General features: G+C 38.5%; 2 protein-coding genes across 2 annotated transcripts in view; both read right to left on the bottom strand.

Moving 5' to 3' along the window:
• The window catches only part of LOC145979378 (pickpocket protein 19-like), an 81362-nt gene extending 77592 nt beyond the window's left edge, over positions 1-3770 (bottom strand). The window contains exons 1-3 of the mRNA XM_083112246.1: positions 3688-3770; positions 1532-1646; positions 116-395 (exon numbers count right to left, since the gene is read on the bottom strand). Of these exons, the coding sequence (XP_082968372.1) occupies positions 116-356 (241 nt within the window). The 5' untranslated portion in view covers positions 357-395; positions 1532-1646; positions 3688-3770. The remainder of the gene's footprint in view (positions 1-115; positions 396-1531; positions 1647-3687) is intronic.
• LOC145979377 (pickpocket protein 19-like) lies at positions 445-18068 on the bottom strand. The gene is made up of 6 exons (XM_083112245.1): positions 18015-18068; positions 13346-13549; positions 12419-12587; positions 8624-8769; positions 1532-1646; positions 445-477 (listed from the first exon to the last, which is right to left on the bottom strand). Exons 2-6 carry the CDS (start codon positions 13498-13500, stop codon positions 445-447), a joined length of 618 nt encoding a protein of 205 aa, XP_082968371.1. The 5' UTR covers positions 13501-13549; positions 18015-18068.
• Positions 18069-19711: the final 1643 nt, after the last annotated feature.

Below are 19711 nucleotides of genomic sequence, written 5' to 3'. Positions count from 1 at the left end.
CTCTAATAATAACAATTTTTCTATCTCTTTGTAGTTGATGTACGTTTATTCTAGCTAGGTTAAAAAAGCAAAGTATAATAACTAAAACACAATAAATTATCCTTTGAACACTCACTCCTTGAATAAAAGAAGTAGGGAGTACATCCACAATGCTTCTTGATGAACTCGATCCTGCACTCCATTTGACACGTGTGCTGGCTGTATATCTCTCCGTATCTCATCTTTGACTCGTCCTGGAAAATGCACCTTCTGACGTCTTTAGGGATTCTCTTCACTTCTTCTGTGGTTTCCGTGATGATAGGACACACTTGGAGTCTCATCACCTTTCCAGTGTTGAATGGCGCGAAGAAACCCATGGACACGTCAGGATATTCGAAAGGATTGTGAACGTAAATCTGTAAGAAGGAGGACATTCGTAACTATTTTGAACGTAGATGTTCAACACTAGGGATATTCGTAATTATTGTGAACGTAGATCTGAAAGAAGAAGAGTATTCGTATTGATTGTGGACGTAGATCTGTAAGAAGAAGGGTATTCGTAACTATTTTGAACGTAGATCTTCAAAACTAGGGATATTCGTAATTATTATGAACGTAGATCTGAAAGAAGAAGAGTATTCGTATTTATTGTGGACGAAGATCTGTAAGAAGAAGATATTCGTAATGATTGTGAACGTAGATCTGCAAGAAGAAGGATATTCGAAACTATTTTGAACGTAGATCTTCAAAACCAAGGATATTCGTAATGAATGTGAACGTAGATCTACAAGGAGAAGGGTATTCGTATTGATTGTGGACGTAGATCTGAAAGAAGAAGGATATTCGTATTGATTGTGAACGCAGATCTGTAAGAAAGATATTCGTAATGATTGTGAACGAAGATCTTCAAAAAGAAGGATATTCGTAATGATTTTGACCGTACATCTGCAGAACTAGGAATATTCGAAATGATTGTGAACGCAAATATGCAAGAAGAAGGCTATTCGTAACGACTTTGGACGTAGATTTGCAAGACTAAGGATATTCGATTGTGAACGTGCATCTGCAAAAAGTTGAATATTCGTAATGATTGTAACGGTAGATCTGCAGGATGGATTCAAGAGAATTGTGATCGTATATCTGCAACGAGGAGCATAACGACTTGCTGAAAAAATTTAGGAAGATTTTAAAGGCAATGCTAACGATCTCAGATAAGACTACTTACAAGTTTTAAATTGACCTTTGCACGGAAGTCTTATCCTAAACCAAACGTGTAGATACATGAATTGTTTAATGTACACAGCCACATTATTTTTTTTTTTGATACGTTTAATTTTATGGTGTTCCTCTCGCTTTACTAGGGGAAAGAAAAACGTGATAATCAAGTGTACTTCAACAAACACTATTTTCCTCTGGTTTTAGTGACGTTTCAGAAAGTGCACACGGCATTCTTTACAAGACTTGTAATTGATCAGTAAGAAATACATAAAATAAAGAAGACATATTTTGTTACATAACAAATAAGATAAACGTGACAAACATAAGAACTCACATTGCTGCCTGGAGGTCTGCTGTCATTATCTAGATAGTCAAGCGTTATGTTTCTAAGGAACAGTTCCAAGCCTGTAGCGCTGCCTTTGGCGTAGTTTCTCAGGGGATTTTCAGTTCTGAAAAACAGAAACAAAGAAATCCAGTGGGTTAATTCACTGAGGAACAAATTAAAACTTTTTGTTTTGCCGCTGGATGAAAATAGGTGATGTGATCTTTAATAAATCGAGTGCACTGATTTAAAAAAATCATAACTAAAATGCTCTATCACGTACCATTTCTGGCTGAAATCATTTCGAAAAATTTTCACCACACATTAAAGAAGGGTAAAATATAGCATTTTGCTCCAAACCTTAATGTGATAATGTGAATTTTAGTAATACATTGGGTTCATAGAATACCAAATATGATTGTAAATGATGTAGTTATGACATGCACTAAAATTTGCAGTTGCAGTCAAATAGTAAACATTAAAGTAAACAATAAATTAAACAGTAAAGGTAACACACGTTCAAAACGTATTTCTGTATGATTTCCGCTTGTAGCAGGCATGTTGAACATCTGAGACTGTGTTCCAACAGTAATCCGCTAGTAAACTGGGAGACCATCTCCCTTTATAACGTTTTTCGATTTCTGGGATTTGTTGGTGAAAGAGCTCGCCATGGTCGTCACTCACTGCACCCAGATTAGGGGGAGAAAAGTCTAAATGGGAACAGAGAAAGTGTAACTTGAGAGCCATATTGCATCCCATTTCTTTGTATGTTGCCAGCATACGTTCTACAAGTTCAGAGTAATTGTGAACCCTATGGTTGCCAAGGAAATTGCGACACACACTTTTGAACGCACTCCATGCTGCTGTCTCACATTCACTTAACAGTTCTTTAAAATTGGGATCTTTCATTACCTCCCGGATTTGAGGGCCAACAAAAATCCCTTGATTTATTTTAGCATCGCTTACACCAGAAAATTTGCTTCGTAAGTACTCAAACCCTTTTCCTTCTTTGTTCATGGTCTTCACAAAGTTCTTCATTAACCGCAACTTGATGTGCAGTGGGGGGGGGGGAACACATTGTTGGCGTCGACAAGAGGTTTGTGAGAGACACTTTTTTCACCAGTGTGTAACACTCTCTGGGAGGCCAGTGTTTAGTTTCGTAATGCATGTCCTTTGCTCTGCTGTCCCATAGACATAGGAAACATCAGAATTTCGTGAAACCTGATTGCATCCCCAAAAGAATTCCCAGCACCTTCAGATCAGCACAGATTTTCCACTGGTGTTTGTTGTAGCTAACACTTGTGAGAATCAAAGGAATGTTTTCATATGTTTCCTTCATTTCACTCGCATGAGCAACTGGCACTGAAGGTTTCTCATTTCCATTATGCAGGAGGACCTCCTTCAAGCTAGTTTTTGACGCATCGATGAACAACCTCCATTCGTCTGATTTATAGTTTTCTCCCAACTCCTGCATTAATCCAGCGACATTGTTGCAGCATACCAGGGACCCATCCATAGAAAAAAAGGAAAAAAATTTTAGTTGACGTTTTCTGAATGTAATACTTGTCCCTGGTTCCAGCAGGTTCCACCCTTGCAGTCTTGAACTCAGCAGTTCTTTCTTTGTAAGGTTCAAATCAGGTATTAAATCATTTAATTCTGGCTGGGTGATAAGATGCGGTGTCTTCCGTGACTCTTGAAAGTCAGGATCATGTCCGAGGGAAGATATCGGTTCATCTGAGGAAGTTTCTGTTTCCTCTTCCGAAGACCATTCCAGTGGTGGCTTTGGAACAGGTAATGTCTCATCATGTTGCACTGGTCTTATCGCAGAAGGTAAATTTGGATACTGTAGGATATTTTTGGATTTTCTTCAGAATCCCATAACATTAGTTAAACAAAAGTAACAATCAGTAACGTGATCTCGAGGTTCGTGCCTATGGGAACAGCAAAGAGCATGGATAGATGGGTACCATGTAACCACCCTCGTAAATATCGCGAGCATCTACTGCAACAGACATGAGGAGCCCACCCTTTATCTTGGTCTCCGATTTCGCATCCGAAATATAGCTTGTAAGCTTTCTTCACTATTGGTGTAATTGAGTTTCGTTGGGATTTTGTCGTGAACTCACTACACACATAGCAAAACAGATTGGGTGAATTTACACACTTACGAGGCATCACTGCACTATTTTCAAATACCACACGAAACAATCGCGATGAAGCACACAACCTAACACACAACCTACACTTCCAGCAAACGCAACTGATAAAGACACAGTACAATGCATCACCTTGCCTCTTTAACAAAGACTTTTCTCTACTCTTATCTTATCGGGTAACAAAATAAACAACAATGTTTGCCCTTTTGTTGTTGTTACAATGCTTGCTTCGTATTATGCAGGAAAAAGAGCCACACGTGTTCTCTTGAAGAATCCTTGTATATCATATGGCGAAAAAAAGCTTTGTTACATTTATTTCAATTTCGTGTTATTTAAAAAACTAGACGTGGTGGAGAAAAAAGAACATAATTTTCGTGTTCAGCAAGTCAAAAAACATAGAAATAGGTTGTTTAATGCCTAGGATTAATAAAAAATGATCCGGATAGTGAAAACTTTCATAATAAATTGAGAAAGCTATTTTTGACAAATAAAAATAGTGGTTTTATAGAAAAACTCAGAATTTATATAATTTTATGAGAATAACTGCGAAAGTCGTCATATTTCTCGAACCACACAATTACTAGCTATATACAAATTGTATGGTTACGAAATGTGTGTCAGAAGACTATATTTACATTTAGACGAATTAAACTTTTAAAATTCTATTTTTATATATTTATAAAGTTACATTAAATAACATTTTAAAGAGAAGTATGGTTTACAAACAATTCAATTTGATTTTTTTAAAAAATAGCAATTGAAATTTATACAATATTATTTTTTTATTATTCATGGCCGTTCTGTTGCGCAAGTCCTTCAGGGGTCCAAACCCCAACATTTTCCTTTAATTGTGTAATAATATTTTGAAACTTTGTCAAAACACTACGTTATGTTGGGTGAAAAAATTTCGAAGTCAAATTCATATCTCATACAAAAATTGATTTTTTTAAAAAAAAAAAAGCTTAACAAAGATAAATGGAAATACAATATTGTTATGTTTAATATAATTAATGTACAAACTAATGTTTATATCCAAATTGTTCAGAGAGAAAGTTTTGGTGATTATAATTTAAAATTGTTTATCATTAATCAATAAATAGTAACAATTAAACTATAAGTATTTAAATTGTACCGTCCTTGGACTACAATAATTTGAACCCCATCCATTATTTCTGTACATATAAGGCCATGGGAAAGCATATATTATCAAAGCCCTTAGAGGGTATATTCTTTGCGTCCCGGTATCTGAAATACTTGCTCCCTATGTATCGTTTGCTTTCTCCACTAATCTGCTGTTATTGTGGCAACGAAGGGTTCAAATTTCCCTCCAAAAGGGAACGGCGAGCTCAGATTGGCATAGGACAAAGCACGTGCTTCTCTAGCGCTCCTGGCAGTGGACCGAAGTACTCACGTGACATCTGTCAAGGTGTTCCAGCAGACGACAGACCACTCGGTGGCGGGAACTGTGCCAGGATAAACACCCCGAGGTATACACATGACAAAAACAAATAAGGGTCATTCCACGTCAATTCATCCAGGCCATGTCACCCACCATCCCCGATTTTGATGAAATTCGGTATGCTTATAGAACTCTTGATGCTGATTACAAAAATGACAACTTTTTTAAAATTGGTCAAGGGGTTCAGAAGTTACGAGCTTTTTAAGATCTCCGTGTACGCCACATGCGGCTCCACTTTGAATGACACGCATTAGGTTAGAAACGATCGTATCTTCCCTCGGGTTTGCCGTAGAAACTTCAAGTTTGTTTTATTTTGTTCAGAATAGTATAAGCTTTCATTTAAATAACGTTTCAGATGAATGCATCAGTAAACATGTATTTTTATATATAGTTTTATGTATTTTTTTAGAAAAATAAATAACTAACTTCAAGAGCGAATTTCATGCAATGCCCGCCCCTTCAATTTCCCCCCAATTTTATATGTAGGTAGCTCAGAGTGTGTACTAATGCCTGATGAAAAAATTGGGATGGGCGGTTCAGAGACAGGGTGATAAAAAAATCATTTGCATAAAATGACATTAAAAGTAAATCTTATTTAAAATGCTTATGTATTTAGCACAAAGCCTGAAGTACAATATGTTTCAAGTTACAATATTCAAAATTTGTGTTCACTATGTGTGACGGGGCAAAGGCAAGCACTTGCCTCCTCCAAAATTTATAAGTTGAATATATTTTGTGATCCTCTTGGCACTTGAGGAACAAACGAATAAAGAGTAATAATTGTGATTTTTCAAATGTATTTATCAAATAATCCTGGACAATATTTTTATGCGGTGGAAAACTTTGTGATTATCTCAACCCGAAGATAGTTTCCAAGTGACCCATTAAGATAGTACTTAAAAATTGTACTCTATGCCTTGCCAAAATTTCATGTACTATAAATTGTGCCGTTCATATTTTAGATGAATATTTTGACCATTTCAAACACACTAAAGTATTTGACTTATCACTAAGTACATATGTCCATCCATTTGTGTTGTTAATGTCTACTGGACACAGCATACGTTTTAGCCAGTAGTGGGACGTTGATGGACCAAGTGGATGCAAGAATTTAATAGCTGCATGGTCATTGTCACGTGGACTTTTGAAGCAATCCTACAAACAAGTTTGAGTCACACACATACATGTCATACATAACTGTTTACTGTTGGAATTCGGAAAGCCACTTCTTCACAAAAGTCAAACTATACAGTTATACAAAACATATTACATGAGCACTTACTATTTTTGATCTTACTGTTAAACAACTAGTGTTTCGAAGTAAATAGTTACAAAGTTACAAGTAACAGTTACTTTTTATTTAGGAATTCTAACTGTAACTAGCTACTTTTAAAAGTAAGTACCTGCAACGTTAACAACGGTAACAGAGTTACGTTTTGCAGTAGGGAAATAGCTAAATTGGACAATTCTGTTCCAGACTATAAAAATAAAATATGTACCTTCTCCGAATGCTACGTGAAAGGATTTCCTTGGAATTGCTGGCAAGGAAGCTATGCTTTGTTGCATGCTAAATTTAGAACATCCACGCTTTACTGTAATTCATTTCTAATTGTATGTAAAAACTCCATTGTTTTTGGTAGACTGATGCGTTTGTTTGGAATGTTGTTGTCCAGCTAGGAAAAAGTCATTTTCGAGGGAGTGGATCTTTGGATATTGTTGAACTTGGAATGGAGGAGAAAGAAATAGGTGCAAGTGGAATCAATGACACCATATTCAAAATACCGTGGTCAGCATACAAATGATTTTTAATTATAATCGTTCAAGCAAGGCTGACTGTGTTTTCCATCATTTATTAGCAGTAATAATGTAAATATATGAATACATATTATGTACTAGAAACATAAGTAAAACAAGGAAGTCTTCATGATCATTGATTTTGTGTAACGTTTACACAAATCAATGATCATTAACAGTACGTTACTGTTACAGTAACTGTAAAAGAAACTCAGTTACTTTCAAAGTACCAGTAACAATAACTGAGTAACTTTTTTTTAATGATTGACTGTAACTCAGTTACTTGTAAAAAGTAACTTACGGAACCTGTAAGTTCAAAATAGTGCATTCCTACTGGTACTGTTGTAGTATTTTGCAAACGCTGACACATTGTACTGTGGGTTGTTGTCATTTCACCCTAGATGATTACTAAGAAATTTATGCCTTGAATACTATTTCTACATAATTGCGTACTTGTTGCTTTATACTATAGAAGTCTTTACAAGTATTTTTAATGTTCCAACCATCCTGTCAGAAGGATATTTTCTGTGGTATGTGGCGAAAAAGCTCCATTTGAAAAAACTTCAATCAGCACAAATGTGTAGTATTAATTCTTACTTCATATTACGTATCCCCATGAAGAGTAGCCAAAAAAGAACTTCCATATTGAGATAAAATGCACAAAAAGAATGTTCTCGAAGATAAATTTGCTAAACTTGGGAATGTTAATAATAATTATATATATATATAATTATATAATATATCAAATTTTAAAAAATGAAGACTGTTCAAACTAACTCAGATACAGAGGAACCTCAATTTTACGTTATCCAGGAGACCAAGAAGAAAAAACTTAATACGCGGGAAAATGTAAAATCTTGGAAAATTTCTAACCAGACCATCAAGATTGAATGCAAAATAAAGGAAAATGTAAAATCGAGGAACTATCGGGTTTCCACTGTAATTATTACTTGCAAATTTTTAATTAATGTATAAATTTTGGAGAGGGCAAGAGCTTCCCTTTGCCCCCGTCAGGTTACGCCTATGCTTACATTCACACATAGTGAACACAAATTTTGAATATTGTAACTTGAAACATATTGTACTTCAGGCTTTGTGCTAAATGCATAAGCATTTTAAATAAGATTTACTTTTAATGTCATTTTATGCAAATGATTTTTTTATCACCCTGTCTCTGAACCGCCCATCCCAATTTTTTCATCAGGCATTAGTACACACTCTGAGCTACCTACATATAAAATTGGGGGGAAATTGAAGGGGGGGGGGCATTGCATGAAATTCGCTCTTGAAGTTAGTTATTTATTTCTCTAAAAAAATACATAAAACTATATATAAAAATACATGTTTACTGATGCATTCATCTGAAACGTTATTTAAATGAAAGCTTATACTATTCTGAACAAAATAAAACAAACTTGAAGTTTCTACGGCAAACCCGAGGGAAGATACGATCGTTTCTAACCTAATGCGTATCATTCAAAGTGGAGCCGCATGTGGCGTACACGGAGATCTTAAAAAGCTCGTAACTTCTGAACCCCTTGACCAATTTTAAATAAAGTTGTCATTTTTGTAATCAGCATCAAAAGTTCTATAAGCATACTTAATTTCATCGAAATCGGGGATTTTGGGTGACATTTTCACAAAATTCTGGGTGATTTGACATGGAATGACCGATAAACAAACGCAGCAACCAACCTTAGCGTCCTGTCCAGCAACACTCTTGAATTGAAGGAATAGCAGAAGCCCTCCTCTGTATTCTGCAATTGAAATATGCTGCAGCAATCCTTGGAGTCGCCCTTCCAGAAACAGGTGTAGAATATCTCGTCACACTTTGGCATTACCTGAATCAGAACGGTATGATTTGTTGTTATTAACAACTTACGTGATTATCATAATTTTACATTGTAGAGTATTTCTTTACTATATATATATACAGGGTGTCATTTTAATGGCGCCCACGGACCACGGAAACGTATAGAGGACATCAAAACAAACAACTTTTTTCAGTAACATTTTTCTCGTTGGTGCGTCGTTTCGACGCTACAGTCGTGCAAAAAAGCCTGTTTTGCCGCCTGAATGCTGGCAACCACACACAACATTTGATTGCATTTGTGACGCCATATCCCGTCGTGAAGCGATGCGTTCCAGGGTTGCCAGGAACACACATACTCTGTGAAAAATGACATAGCTACAATCAGCCACATTATGTACCGTAACACAAAACGAGAAAATACGTTCTATAACCCAACAGGAAGTAAACAAACGATACGAAAAATAGTAGAAAAAAATAGAATTCAAGTGAAAGTGGTCATATCGAATTTTGTCTCCGCTTACATGTCAAATATTTGCAAATCTAGTTACCAAGTTGACATCTACAATTTAGTCTATCCACTTCGTCCTTCTGTACTAGTTGTCTGTGACACACTGAACAGATGACAAAATAGAAATGAAGGAACTCAAAATTCCAAAGGTAAGCAACAGATAATATAATGTATATTCAGAGCATTATGAGGCAAGTGGTAAAAATGGTTGAAAATACAGGGATATAAGTAGTAGTAATACAAGCTCTAAGACGACTATGTGTTTATCTATGCACCGGATACACATGTAATAGTTTGCAAATGTGAACAGGTCAGTATATTCGCTACTGATTCATCATTAGATTGTTACTGTGGTTGTACTTGTTTTAGCCGTAATGTAACAACGTGAACCTCGGATACTTCCGTTATCAGCACAAAAGTAGCATAAGGCATCTGGACACAAACCTGTAGATATCAACCTTGCAACGAGATTTGCAAATATTTGACATGTAGTTGGGCGTAAACAGCCACGTGTAAGCTTTAAGTCCAATAAAATTTATTGTTGTTGATATTTTAGATGTAGTCCGAGATAAAATCCGACATTGACATTTCATTTTTAATACGTTTTTTACCATTTCTCTTATCGGTGGTTCACTTCCCCCTTCCCCTGAGATGACTGCTAATCTTCTGGCTGGTAGGCTATGATGTTCGGTCTGCTCGACGCGTTTCTCGCTTCGTTTTACAGTTAATAATATGGTTGGTAGTTTGTCATTTTTCACAAAATTTGTGTGTTCCTTGCAACTCTGCCATGCGCTGTTTCGCTGCAGGATATGACGTCACAGGTACGATCAAATGTTGTGTTGGGTTGCCAGCATCCATGCGGCAAAACGGTCTTTTTTGAACGGCTGTAGCGTCGAATCGACGCACCAACGACAAAAATGTTACTGAGAAAAGCTGTTTGTTTTGATGTCCTCTATACGAATCTGTGGTCCGTGGGCGCCATTAAAATGACACCCTGTATATATATATATATATATATATATATATATATATATATATATATATATATATATATATATATATATTAGGGTGTATCGAAAAAACTTTTTTTCGAAATGTTAAGATGGCTAGTGCGGAAAAGTGGCCATTTGTGACCAAAAAGACGTCTGATTTTTTCAGATTTTTTGGAGGTCGTTTAGGTGGCGCGCATCGACCTAGAAGTTTTGATAATGATTTGGTTATGCAACACGCACAACAATTTCACAAAAATGTCATTATTTGGCTATTTCATGTCTTTTTTCTGCATTATGGTCGTTTATTGTTTTGTTTATGGCAAATATCCTACATTCGTGCCTCAGGGGTGGTTTCCAATGCTGTTTACGTATGCTTTTGGTCAAAAATTGTCAATTTGAGGCTAAAAATTCAATTTTTTCTATTGATGGTTTCCAATTGGTTTCGTCTTTGTGTTTTATTCGAAAGTTTTCCGATATAAAAGAGTAAATAATAGATTTTGGCTTTCTAATTGCTAACAGTTTCTCAATTACCACACATACTACATAATGAAGGTGTACGCACCGGTGTGGTTTGGGATCAAGAAGGAACCATCGATAACTGACGGAGCCCGACACCTCTGGAAGTTGATCCATTTGTCCAGATTTCTCCCACGCCACTTGAGAGATCTGATTGATAGGGTCATTCAACAAAACACATTCTTCGCCCATCCTGAAAATCTCCTGCTGGCTTTAATAACGGGCCAAAACCCAGAAATAAGAAGTCTTGGTTGGCAAAGGATTAAGAAAGCAAGAGGATTGAAAAAAGGCAAAAGAATTCGCACTTTTGTTTTACCAACCATCAATTTTAATGCAGACCAATACTATGACATGGTTGATTGGGCTTCATGCTCCCTCCACGAGCCTCCGTTGACCAACAATATTAGAAATGAAGAAGTAGATGACTACATTAAAAACAAAAAATGTCGGAAATTCAAGACTTTCCCTGCCACACACAAGGAGTGGAGCGACTTGTGAAAATCATCACAGAGGCTGCTTCTTCCGTTTTCGGTGCCAGCGCACGTTATGGCTACATCAAAGCGAAATTGATAATCTAGAGAACATATGCCGACATTTCGAACAAAAAGTGACTATAAAGTTAAAGGAGAAAACTAGAAGAAAATCGTGGCCTGCCCCTTAGTAAAATTATGTTTGCCAACATAATTTAGGTGGGTGGGTGGGTGGAACTCGTAGTCTAGCCACCTCCTCGTGATGAGGTGTGGGTTATTTTCAAAGCATAATAAGCTATGAAAATAAGCAAAACGGTGGACAGTAATTGAGGAACTTGTAGCAATTAGAAAGCCAAAATATTTTATTTAGTCTTTTATATCGGAAAACTTTCGAATAAAACACAAAGTCGAAACCAATTGGAAACCATCAATAGAAAAAATTGAATTTTTAGCCTCAAATTGACAATTTTTGACCAAAAGCATACGTAAACAGCATTGGAAACCACCCCTGAGGCACGAATGTAGGATATTTGCCATAAACAAAACAATAAACGACCATAATGCAGAAAAAAAGACATGAAATAGCCAAATAATGACATTTTTGTGAAATTGTTGTGCGTGTTGCATAACCAAATCACTATCAAAACTTCTAGGTCGATGCGCGCCACCTAAACGACTTCCAAAAAATCTGAAAAAAATCAGACGTCTTTTTGGTCACAAATGGCCACTTTTCCGCACTAGCCATCTTAACATTTCGAAAAAAAGTTTTTTTCGATACACCCTAATATATATATAAAGAATAGTTTGCTTGCATTGCGTTATTTAATGTCGTTTTTACAATCTCATTAGATGAATTAATGAATGAACATGGTTAAAATATTGTAGCATAATGTAAGTTTCAAATGAAACGTGTTACTTTGTGAATCAAGGGTTAGCTGGAAGAAGGGTTTAACATAGAAAACATAGTTAGAAGTTAATAAACAATACCTATCTGTTTGTAATACAACAAAATTAATGTATATTTACCTACAATTGTTTTCTGAGTATGTCCCTTCTTCCAGCAGATCTTTAATTCCGGTTGGAACAATTTCAGTGACATATTTTGAAATGGCCGACATCGAGAATGTGTGGAGTCCTGCCTCCACATTACGTATGTCTTTCCTCTACATTCACATACAACGCCAAACATACCTCGAGCATTAGACTGGTGATGTTTATACCATCAAGCACGTTGAGAGATAAATTTAACTTTACGGTGTAGTCTCTGGCTAAGTAGTATCTTGGGTAGTACAAGTAGTTGAGAGGTAGCATCGCATTCATATATGGCTGTACAATCTCTGGGTTGTCTGTCTTCAAGTGTCTGCAAGAAAATGTTCAGATTTCAGATTTAGAACTAGATTTTCTTAATGACTAAGTGTTGGTCATTTCCCTCCCTACTGAGTTTTATTTAACGTTGTTGTTTTTAGGTTTCTGCTGTACCACATTGATTTTTACAACGTCTAATACGTATATAGTCCTTTGATGGCTATGTTCTTTATGTTGTATTTGAATTATCATTTGATTTCATTTATTTTGATTTTTGTTATTCAGCGTCGGTTTTCTAGCACTTTTGACTAGTCGTGACGATGAGCGATGATATGACGAAACTGATGAAGGGATACTCACAAAGAACATTCATGCCCAGCGCGTTGTTCTAACCATTCCGTCACGGAGGTCGGCGGCGTCTGGATATTTGATCCCAGTTATATTAATATTAGCTAAATATTCTCATATAGAAGCTCATGTGATTATCATATATACTATAATTCTCCAAAACGCCGGAAACGAGACTGCTCCGTAATATTCATTATTGATCTAATATTATTAGCTTCTTACATCAAGAAAATACTTCTCTATATGCAAGCTAGGTGATGCTTATGAAGTTCACGCGTTCTTTGGAAATATGAAAGGGAGTGACCTGTATGTGCATCAAGACGAGGACAATGTTGAGATGACCTGAAGAAAATTGATAAAGATTGTCAAGATTGGATTGTCCTTGCCGAGGACGAAGGTAGAACGAAGGCATGAAAGTATTCGGAGTTAGGAATATCAGACATTTAGAATTAGTCATCAACTCACCTTCTAAAAAAATTCATCGCTTTGTCTTTGATCACCTTGGTTCTGCTACATATTGTCACAGCTGGGAAAGGTATCTTGTATATCGGATAGTCAGTATCGTTCACTACCGTAATTGTTGGACTATTGACATATTTGCTCCAAAGAGAGAATATCATACACCCTGCTCCAGCAACAGCTGTTGTGCAAATAAGCACCCAGAGAATCCTGCAATAGAAGTAAGTAATGAAACCATGAGGTTTGTTTCATTTATCATATTCCTAATGTAAAATTTTTATTCTTTGCAAATTGTGTTTCATAACAAGAATGAACTTCAGTAAACATCGATCACATGTTTTGAGTACGGCACCAGTAGTTTGTATCATAATGCATGAAATGTTTCAAATTATTCTCCATACATCGCAGCACCTGCTGCTAACAAAAAAGTGATCTTGAAGGGTAAAAGTTCGCATAACACAGTAGGATTAAAATTCGCGCAAAGAATCAGCATCTATACCATTTTTTTCAGATTCTGATTCTCTGCCTGATTCATCAACTAGAGCATCAACATCATTCTTCTCTCCCGTTATAACACCATTAAGCCTTGTTTCCATGATATAAAAACTAAATATGCTGACCAAGGCAGAAATTAATTTTATTATAAAACATAAACTAAACGTAACGTTTCAACATTCTAGCAAGGTCTTCTTCAGACTCTGTACCAAGTACAAATGTAACCAGGTACACAACAGGACGAAATATATATACACACAAAAATACTCCCCTCCAGACTATTAGAAAGTAGTTCTGGAACAATCTAGCAGGTGGCTTTCCCTTGTCAACTGTAGTTTCAACTGAAAGAGAATGTCGCCGGATTCTTTATCTCACGCTCTATTTCCTTCATTCTTCTTCCTTCTTCTCTCCTCTTTCTCTCTTGTCCTTTCCACTCTTTCTAACACCTTCTTCCATTCTTTGTTTAACTTCAGTCCCCCATTCCAGTTCATTGTGTCTTCTTCACCTTTCTTCTCTATTTCCTTGGACTCCTTCCATTTTTTCACTAGTATTCTCTTCTCCCTTCCAATCTGCTTAGACTCATCCCACACTACAGGGTGGATCAATAAGTCACTTAACACCCCCAGTACAAGGCCACTGCGGCATGGAACGTGAAAATGGCGATGACCAATCGTTATCAGGCCAAGGGGGAACCACATTGACGGCAACCGCATGGTCGGCAGCCATCTTGATGCCCGCCATCTTGAATTCAACTTCAGAATTTTAAATGGGAAGGGGGACGTGCGACATATCAAAATGGGCTAGAATTTCACCAGGAAAACAACTGTGACATTTGTTTTCACCTAACTTTAATTGTTGCAGAGTTAACAATACCACAAAGTTATGGCTCAATAAGTCACTTAACACCCCCAGTACAAGGCCACTGCGGCATGGATAGTACAAATGGCGATGACCAATCGTTGCCTGGCCAAGGGGGAACCACACTGACGTCACCCGCATGGTCGGCAGCCATCTTGATGTCCGCCATCTTGAATTAAACTTTAGAAATTTAAATGGGAAGGGGGTCATGCGACATATCAAAATCGGCTAGAATTTCACCAGGAAAACAACTGTGACATTTGTTTTTACCTAACTTTAATTGTTGCAGAGTTAACAATACCACAAAGTTATGGCTCAATAAGTCACTTAACACCCCCAGTACAAGGCCACTGCGGCATGAGACGTGAAAATGGCGATGACCAATCGTTGCCTGGCCAAGGGGGACCACACTGACGTCACCCGCATGGTCGGCAGCCATCTTGATGTCCGCCATCTTGAATTCAACTTCAGAAATTTAAATGGGAAGGGGGTCGTGCGACATATCAAAATGAGCTAGAATTTCACCAGGAAAACAACTGTGACATTTGTTTTCACCTAACGTTAATTGTTGCAGAGTTAACAATGCCACAAAGTTATGGCTCAATAAGTCACTTAAGACCCCCAGTACAAGGCCACTGCGGCATGGAACGTAAAAATGGCGATGACCAATCGTTGCCTGGCCAAGGGGGAACCACACTGACGTCACCTGCATGGTGGGCAGCCATCTTGATGCCCGCCATCTTGATGCCCGCGATCTTGAATTCAACTTCAGAAATTTAAATGGGAAGGGGGTCGTGCGACATATCAAAATGGGCTAGAATTTCACCAGGAAAACAACTGTGACATTTGTTTTCACCTAACGTTAATTGTTGCAGAGTTAACAATACCACAAAGTTATAACACATGCTCAATATGACGTCCCTCTTGCGCAACACACACGTGTAATCGTCTCTCCCATGAATTTACCACATTATGAAGAACCTCAGGAGTTATTGCAGTACAGGCATCCACAATACGTGTGCGCAAGTGGGCCAAGATCCCTGATTTTCGTAGCATACAACATGGCTTTCAGGTGTCCCCAGAGGTAAAAGTCCAATGGTGTCAGGTCAGGTGAGCATGCAGGCCATTCCACAGTCCCTCGGCGACCAATCCAGTGGTGAGGGAATTGTTGATCCAGGTACTGACGGACTATCATCCCATAGTGCGGTGGAGCACCATCTTGCTGGAACCATTCAGGATAGCTCCCATCCTCGGACAGTAAGGATGGTAAGATCTGCTCCCGTAGCAGAAGCAAGTAGCCCTCTGCATTTAAGTTGCCCTCAATGAAAAATGGACCAACAAGTCGGGAACCCCAAGTACCACACCACACCATTAGCTTCCCGCCTCCCGTCACCTTGCTGGGATCTGTCCAATGTGGATTTTCGGGTGACCAGTACCGCAGATTTTGCTTATTCACCTCTCCCGACACATAAAAATTAGCCTCATCACTGAACAGAATCTTGCTACAGACGGCAGGGTCACGTTGCAGTTGTGCTATAGCCCACTCACAAAACTGCAAACGCCTGTCTGGATCGTCCTCACTAAGGTGCTGCTGCAGTTGTATCTTATACGGATGCCAGTGGTGGTCACGTACAATCCTTTGAATTGAACCCCTGCTGACACAGCTTTCCAGCGCCAGTCTCCGTGTGCTACGGGTTGGGGACTTTGCAAATGATGCCAACACCGCTACAGCAGTGCCCTCATCCGTGGCTGTTTTCGGACGTCCATGTCGCGGCTTGTCATCCACAGATCCAGTATCTTGGAACTTTGCCAGCAACTGGCTGACGGCCACATGTGACACCGGTTGTCTTGCAAGATTGCGGTTATTGAAGTTTGCGGCAATGTCACGCGTACTTCTCTCCCCTGACATCAATATGATGGCAATCCGTTGCTCACGTGTTAGTGGCATTTTCGTTCAGATCAGTGAAAAAGGAAATATGCTACTCTTGACACGATCAATTCACATCATCACACTTTTAAACTTTTATGTAAAGACAAAACACAATCGTAATTCCAATGCCAACCAATACTACAAGATATGTACATACCGGTAAGTCAATATCCGGACATTTTCAGTGATTGGTCTAACAATAAATACCACATAATCACATACTAATGATTATTTGAACAATAAACATTTAAGCAAAAAGGAAGGGACGTGTCACTCTCCCATGCGGAAATCGCCCTTAAATTTAAAGTTAGCTGAAAACAAATGTCACAGTTGTTTTCCTGGTGAAATTCTGACCCATTTTGATATGTCGCACGACCCCCTTCCCATTTAAATTTCTGAAGTTGAATTCAAGATGGCGGACATCAAGATGGCTGCCGACCATGCGGGTGACGTCAATGTGGTTCCCCCTTGGCCAGGCAACGATTGGTCATCGCCATTTTTACGTTCCATGCCGCAGTGGCCTTGTACTGGGGGTCTTAAGTGACTTATTGAGCCATAACTTTGTGGTATTGTTAACTCTGCAACAATTAAAGTTAGGTGAAAACAAATGTCACAGTTGTTTTCCTGGTGAAATTCTAGCCCATTTTGATATGTCGCACGACCCCCTTCCCATTTAAATTTCTGAAGTTGAATTCAAGATGGCGGGCATCAAGATGGCTGCCGACCATGCGGGTGACGTCAGTGTGGTTCCCCCTTGGCCTGATAACGATTGGTCATTGCCATTTTCACGTCCCATGCCGCAGTGGCCTTGTACTGGGGGCGTTAAGTGACTTATTGAGCCACCCTGTATGTCATGTCCTGTTTCTCTCATGTGTTTAAATATCGCATTTCTCTCTCTCCCTTATGTCGTACATCATCCCTATGTTGTTTCAATCTGTCTTTCAGCCTCTTTTTCGATTCTCCTATGTACACACTCTCCCGATATCATATCTTCTCACTCCCGAAAAGGAAGATTTCCCAGAAGAAAACGAGAAAAGGCCAAGCCATCTGAAATCATAACCAGTTCGCCTGCTAAGAATTCCATACACATTTCTACATAATTTTAAAATAGTCACTATTACAAATAAATTCAGTACAAATATTAAACCGTTTTTATAGTCTACATTCATCTTAAATTCCTTCCTACATGCTAACTTTTACCCCCTTGTTGGCTATCTGGATGAGAGAAGCGAGATCCCACATTGCCCGTCAGCGTGGAGGTTTCCTAGCAGGAAGTATGAAATGAAAACTATAAGACGATGGTAAATTTGTCAACTCTTGTATAGTTTCTATGCCTTGAAACACAATTTAACTTCGAAAACCCAAATATCTCCATGAATATACATTACCTACCTATGTGTTGGATGCAGCCCCCTCTCAACTATATAACGGAATCCATGCAGAGTTGTGAATTTGATGTATTGAATCAGGGTGTCCCATCTGGAGCTGCGAGTTGGTTTAGTAGCGACACGTCTACCAGGAGCAATGGTCACTTTAACAGGACTGGACGACAATGCCTTAGCGGGCATTAACTCTCCTGCGTTACAGAAAGATATCCACATGTAAATATATTAATACGCAATAAAACTAAACCAATTAAATAATATAAAGAGGGCATAAATCTTAAAGCACGAAAATCTTAATGTAGTAATAGTAAAATACATTTTCATTCGTATTAATTCTTATCTTCTGTTACTTCTGGCCGTGAAACGCATCAGCTATTTTAGAATATGTTCCTCTATAAATAACTCACTGAATTTAAATTGTTATGCACCGAGTTGTACTACCCTCTCCAGGTAACCCCGACACAAAAATTCAAAAGAATCAAGTCAGGTGATCTGGGGAGCCAAGGTACAGGATCACCTCCACCGATCCATTGGGAACGTTCTGCGAGTTAGATGTCGCCGCACAGTTAGAGCAATATGTGCCGGTGCGCCATCATGCATATACCAGATAAGTGTTGAATCCTAACAATAAATTCACACACTCCCACTTATCTCTCGAACGTTTCTTTTGCGGATCCATGTTTACAGAGACGTCTTTGCTCTGCTAGTGCGTACTTTTTATCTTTTGAATCATCCTGCATAGTGTTCATCATGGAAAGATTCAATTTTGCATTTATTAGAATCAGTACCTCGATATTAATATAAGAGGTTTATGTAAGCGAGGGACGCGCCTTTAGGGGATACGAAACGAAATCTGAAAATCCTACCCAAACTTGTTGTGATTGATTGGTTCGTTTTATTTTACTCCGCATGTCTCCTCCTACTTTTGACTAATTGCTAAGATGAGGATGAGTGACATTGCGATGGAATTGATGAAGGGACACTCACAAAGAACACCCATGTCCAGGTCGGGATTCGAACTTGGGTTCCTCCCCGATGGCGTAGTGGCATGCTGTCGCCTTGTAATCAATGGGTCCCGGGTTCGATACCCAGTGGAGGCACATGCACAGTGCTTCGGATCCCACTTTAAACTGTAGGTCCAATCCCGATTAGCCCATATGTGCATAAATTGGACTTAAAATAACAATTCAATCAATCTATCCGGGCCCCCTGTTGTTGTAGCGAGCTGTGCTAACCACTCCAATACGGAGCCCAGTTACTAAACCTTGGAAAACACACAAGGCCTCCCCGATGGCGCAGTGGTAGCGTCGTCGCCTTGTAATCAAGGGGTCTCGGGTTCGATTCCCGGTGGAGGCACATAGTGGTTCAGATCCCACTTTAAACTGTAGGTCCAGTCTCGATTAGCCTTACTGTGCATAAAGTGGACTTAAAACAACAAATCAATCCAATTGGAAAACACACATGGCGCGTTGATGCACGGTACTAACATAAATACAACTAGCTAAACTCTGTCCCGTGTATATCTGGAGCAAGCGAACAAAAACAAGTCCCTGCGCAAGTAGTGACGCGAGACGGATCTACCAATTAACACGTAAGAGGGAATGGGATTGCGTTGAGGGGGAAAGTGACTGCAGATACCAAACTTCGTAGCAGCATGTACTGCTTCACGCTACCCACGCGATTTCATCCCCTTATCTGACGTTA

The sequence above is a fragment of the Lepisma saccharinum genome, chromosome 26, assembly GCF_977018435.1.
Source record: "Lepisma saccharinum chromosome 26, izLepSacc3.1, whole genome shotgun sequence".
In the NCBI taxonomy this organism is placed as follows: Eukaryota; Metazoa; Arthropoda; class Insecta; order Zygentoma; family Lepismatidae; genus Lepisma; species Lepisma saccharinum.
The sequence above is the reverse complement of the archived record's forward strand: the minus strand, read 5'-3'. Positions and strand labels throughout refer to the sequence as shown.

Excerpts from the sequence above, each read along its gene's own strand:
- LOC145979377 (XM_083112245.1), bottom strand. The coding sequence starts at position 13,500 with ATGATATTCTCTCTTTGGAGCAAATATGTCAATAGTCCAACAATTACG. Across the intron at positions 8,770-12,418 it reads TCACCAGTCTAATGCTCGAG|GTAATGCCAAAGTGTGACGA; the intron begins GTATGTTTGGCG and ends GTTCTGATTCAG. Across the intron at positions 1,647-8,623 it reads TTGCTGGACAGGACGCTAAG|AACTGAAAATCCCCTGAGAA; the intron begins GTTGGTTGCTGC and ends TCTGTTTTTCAG.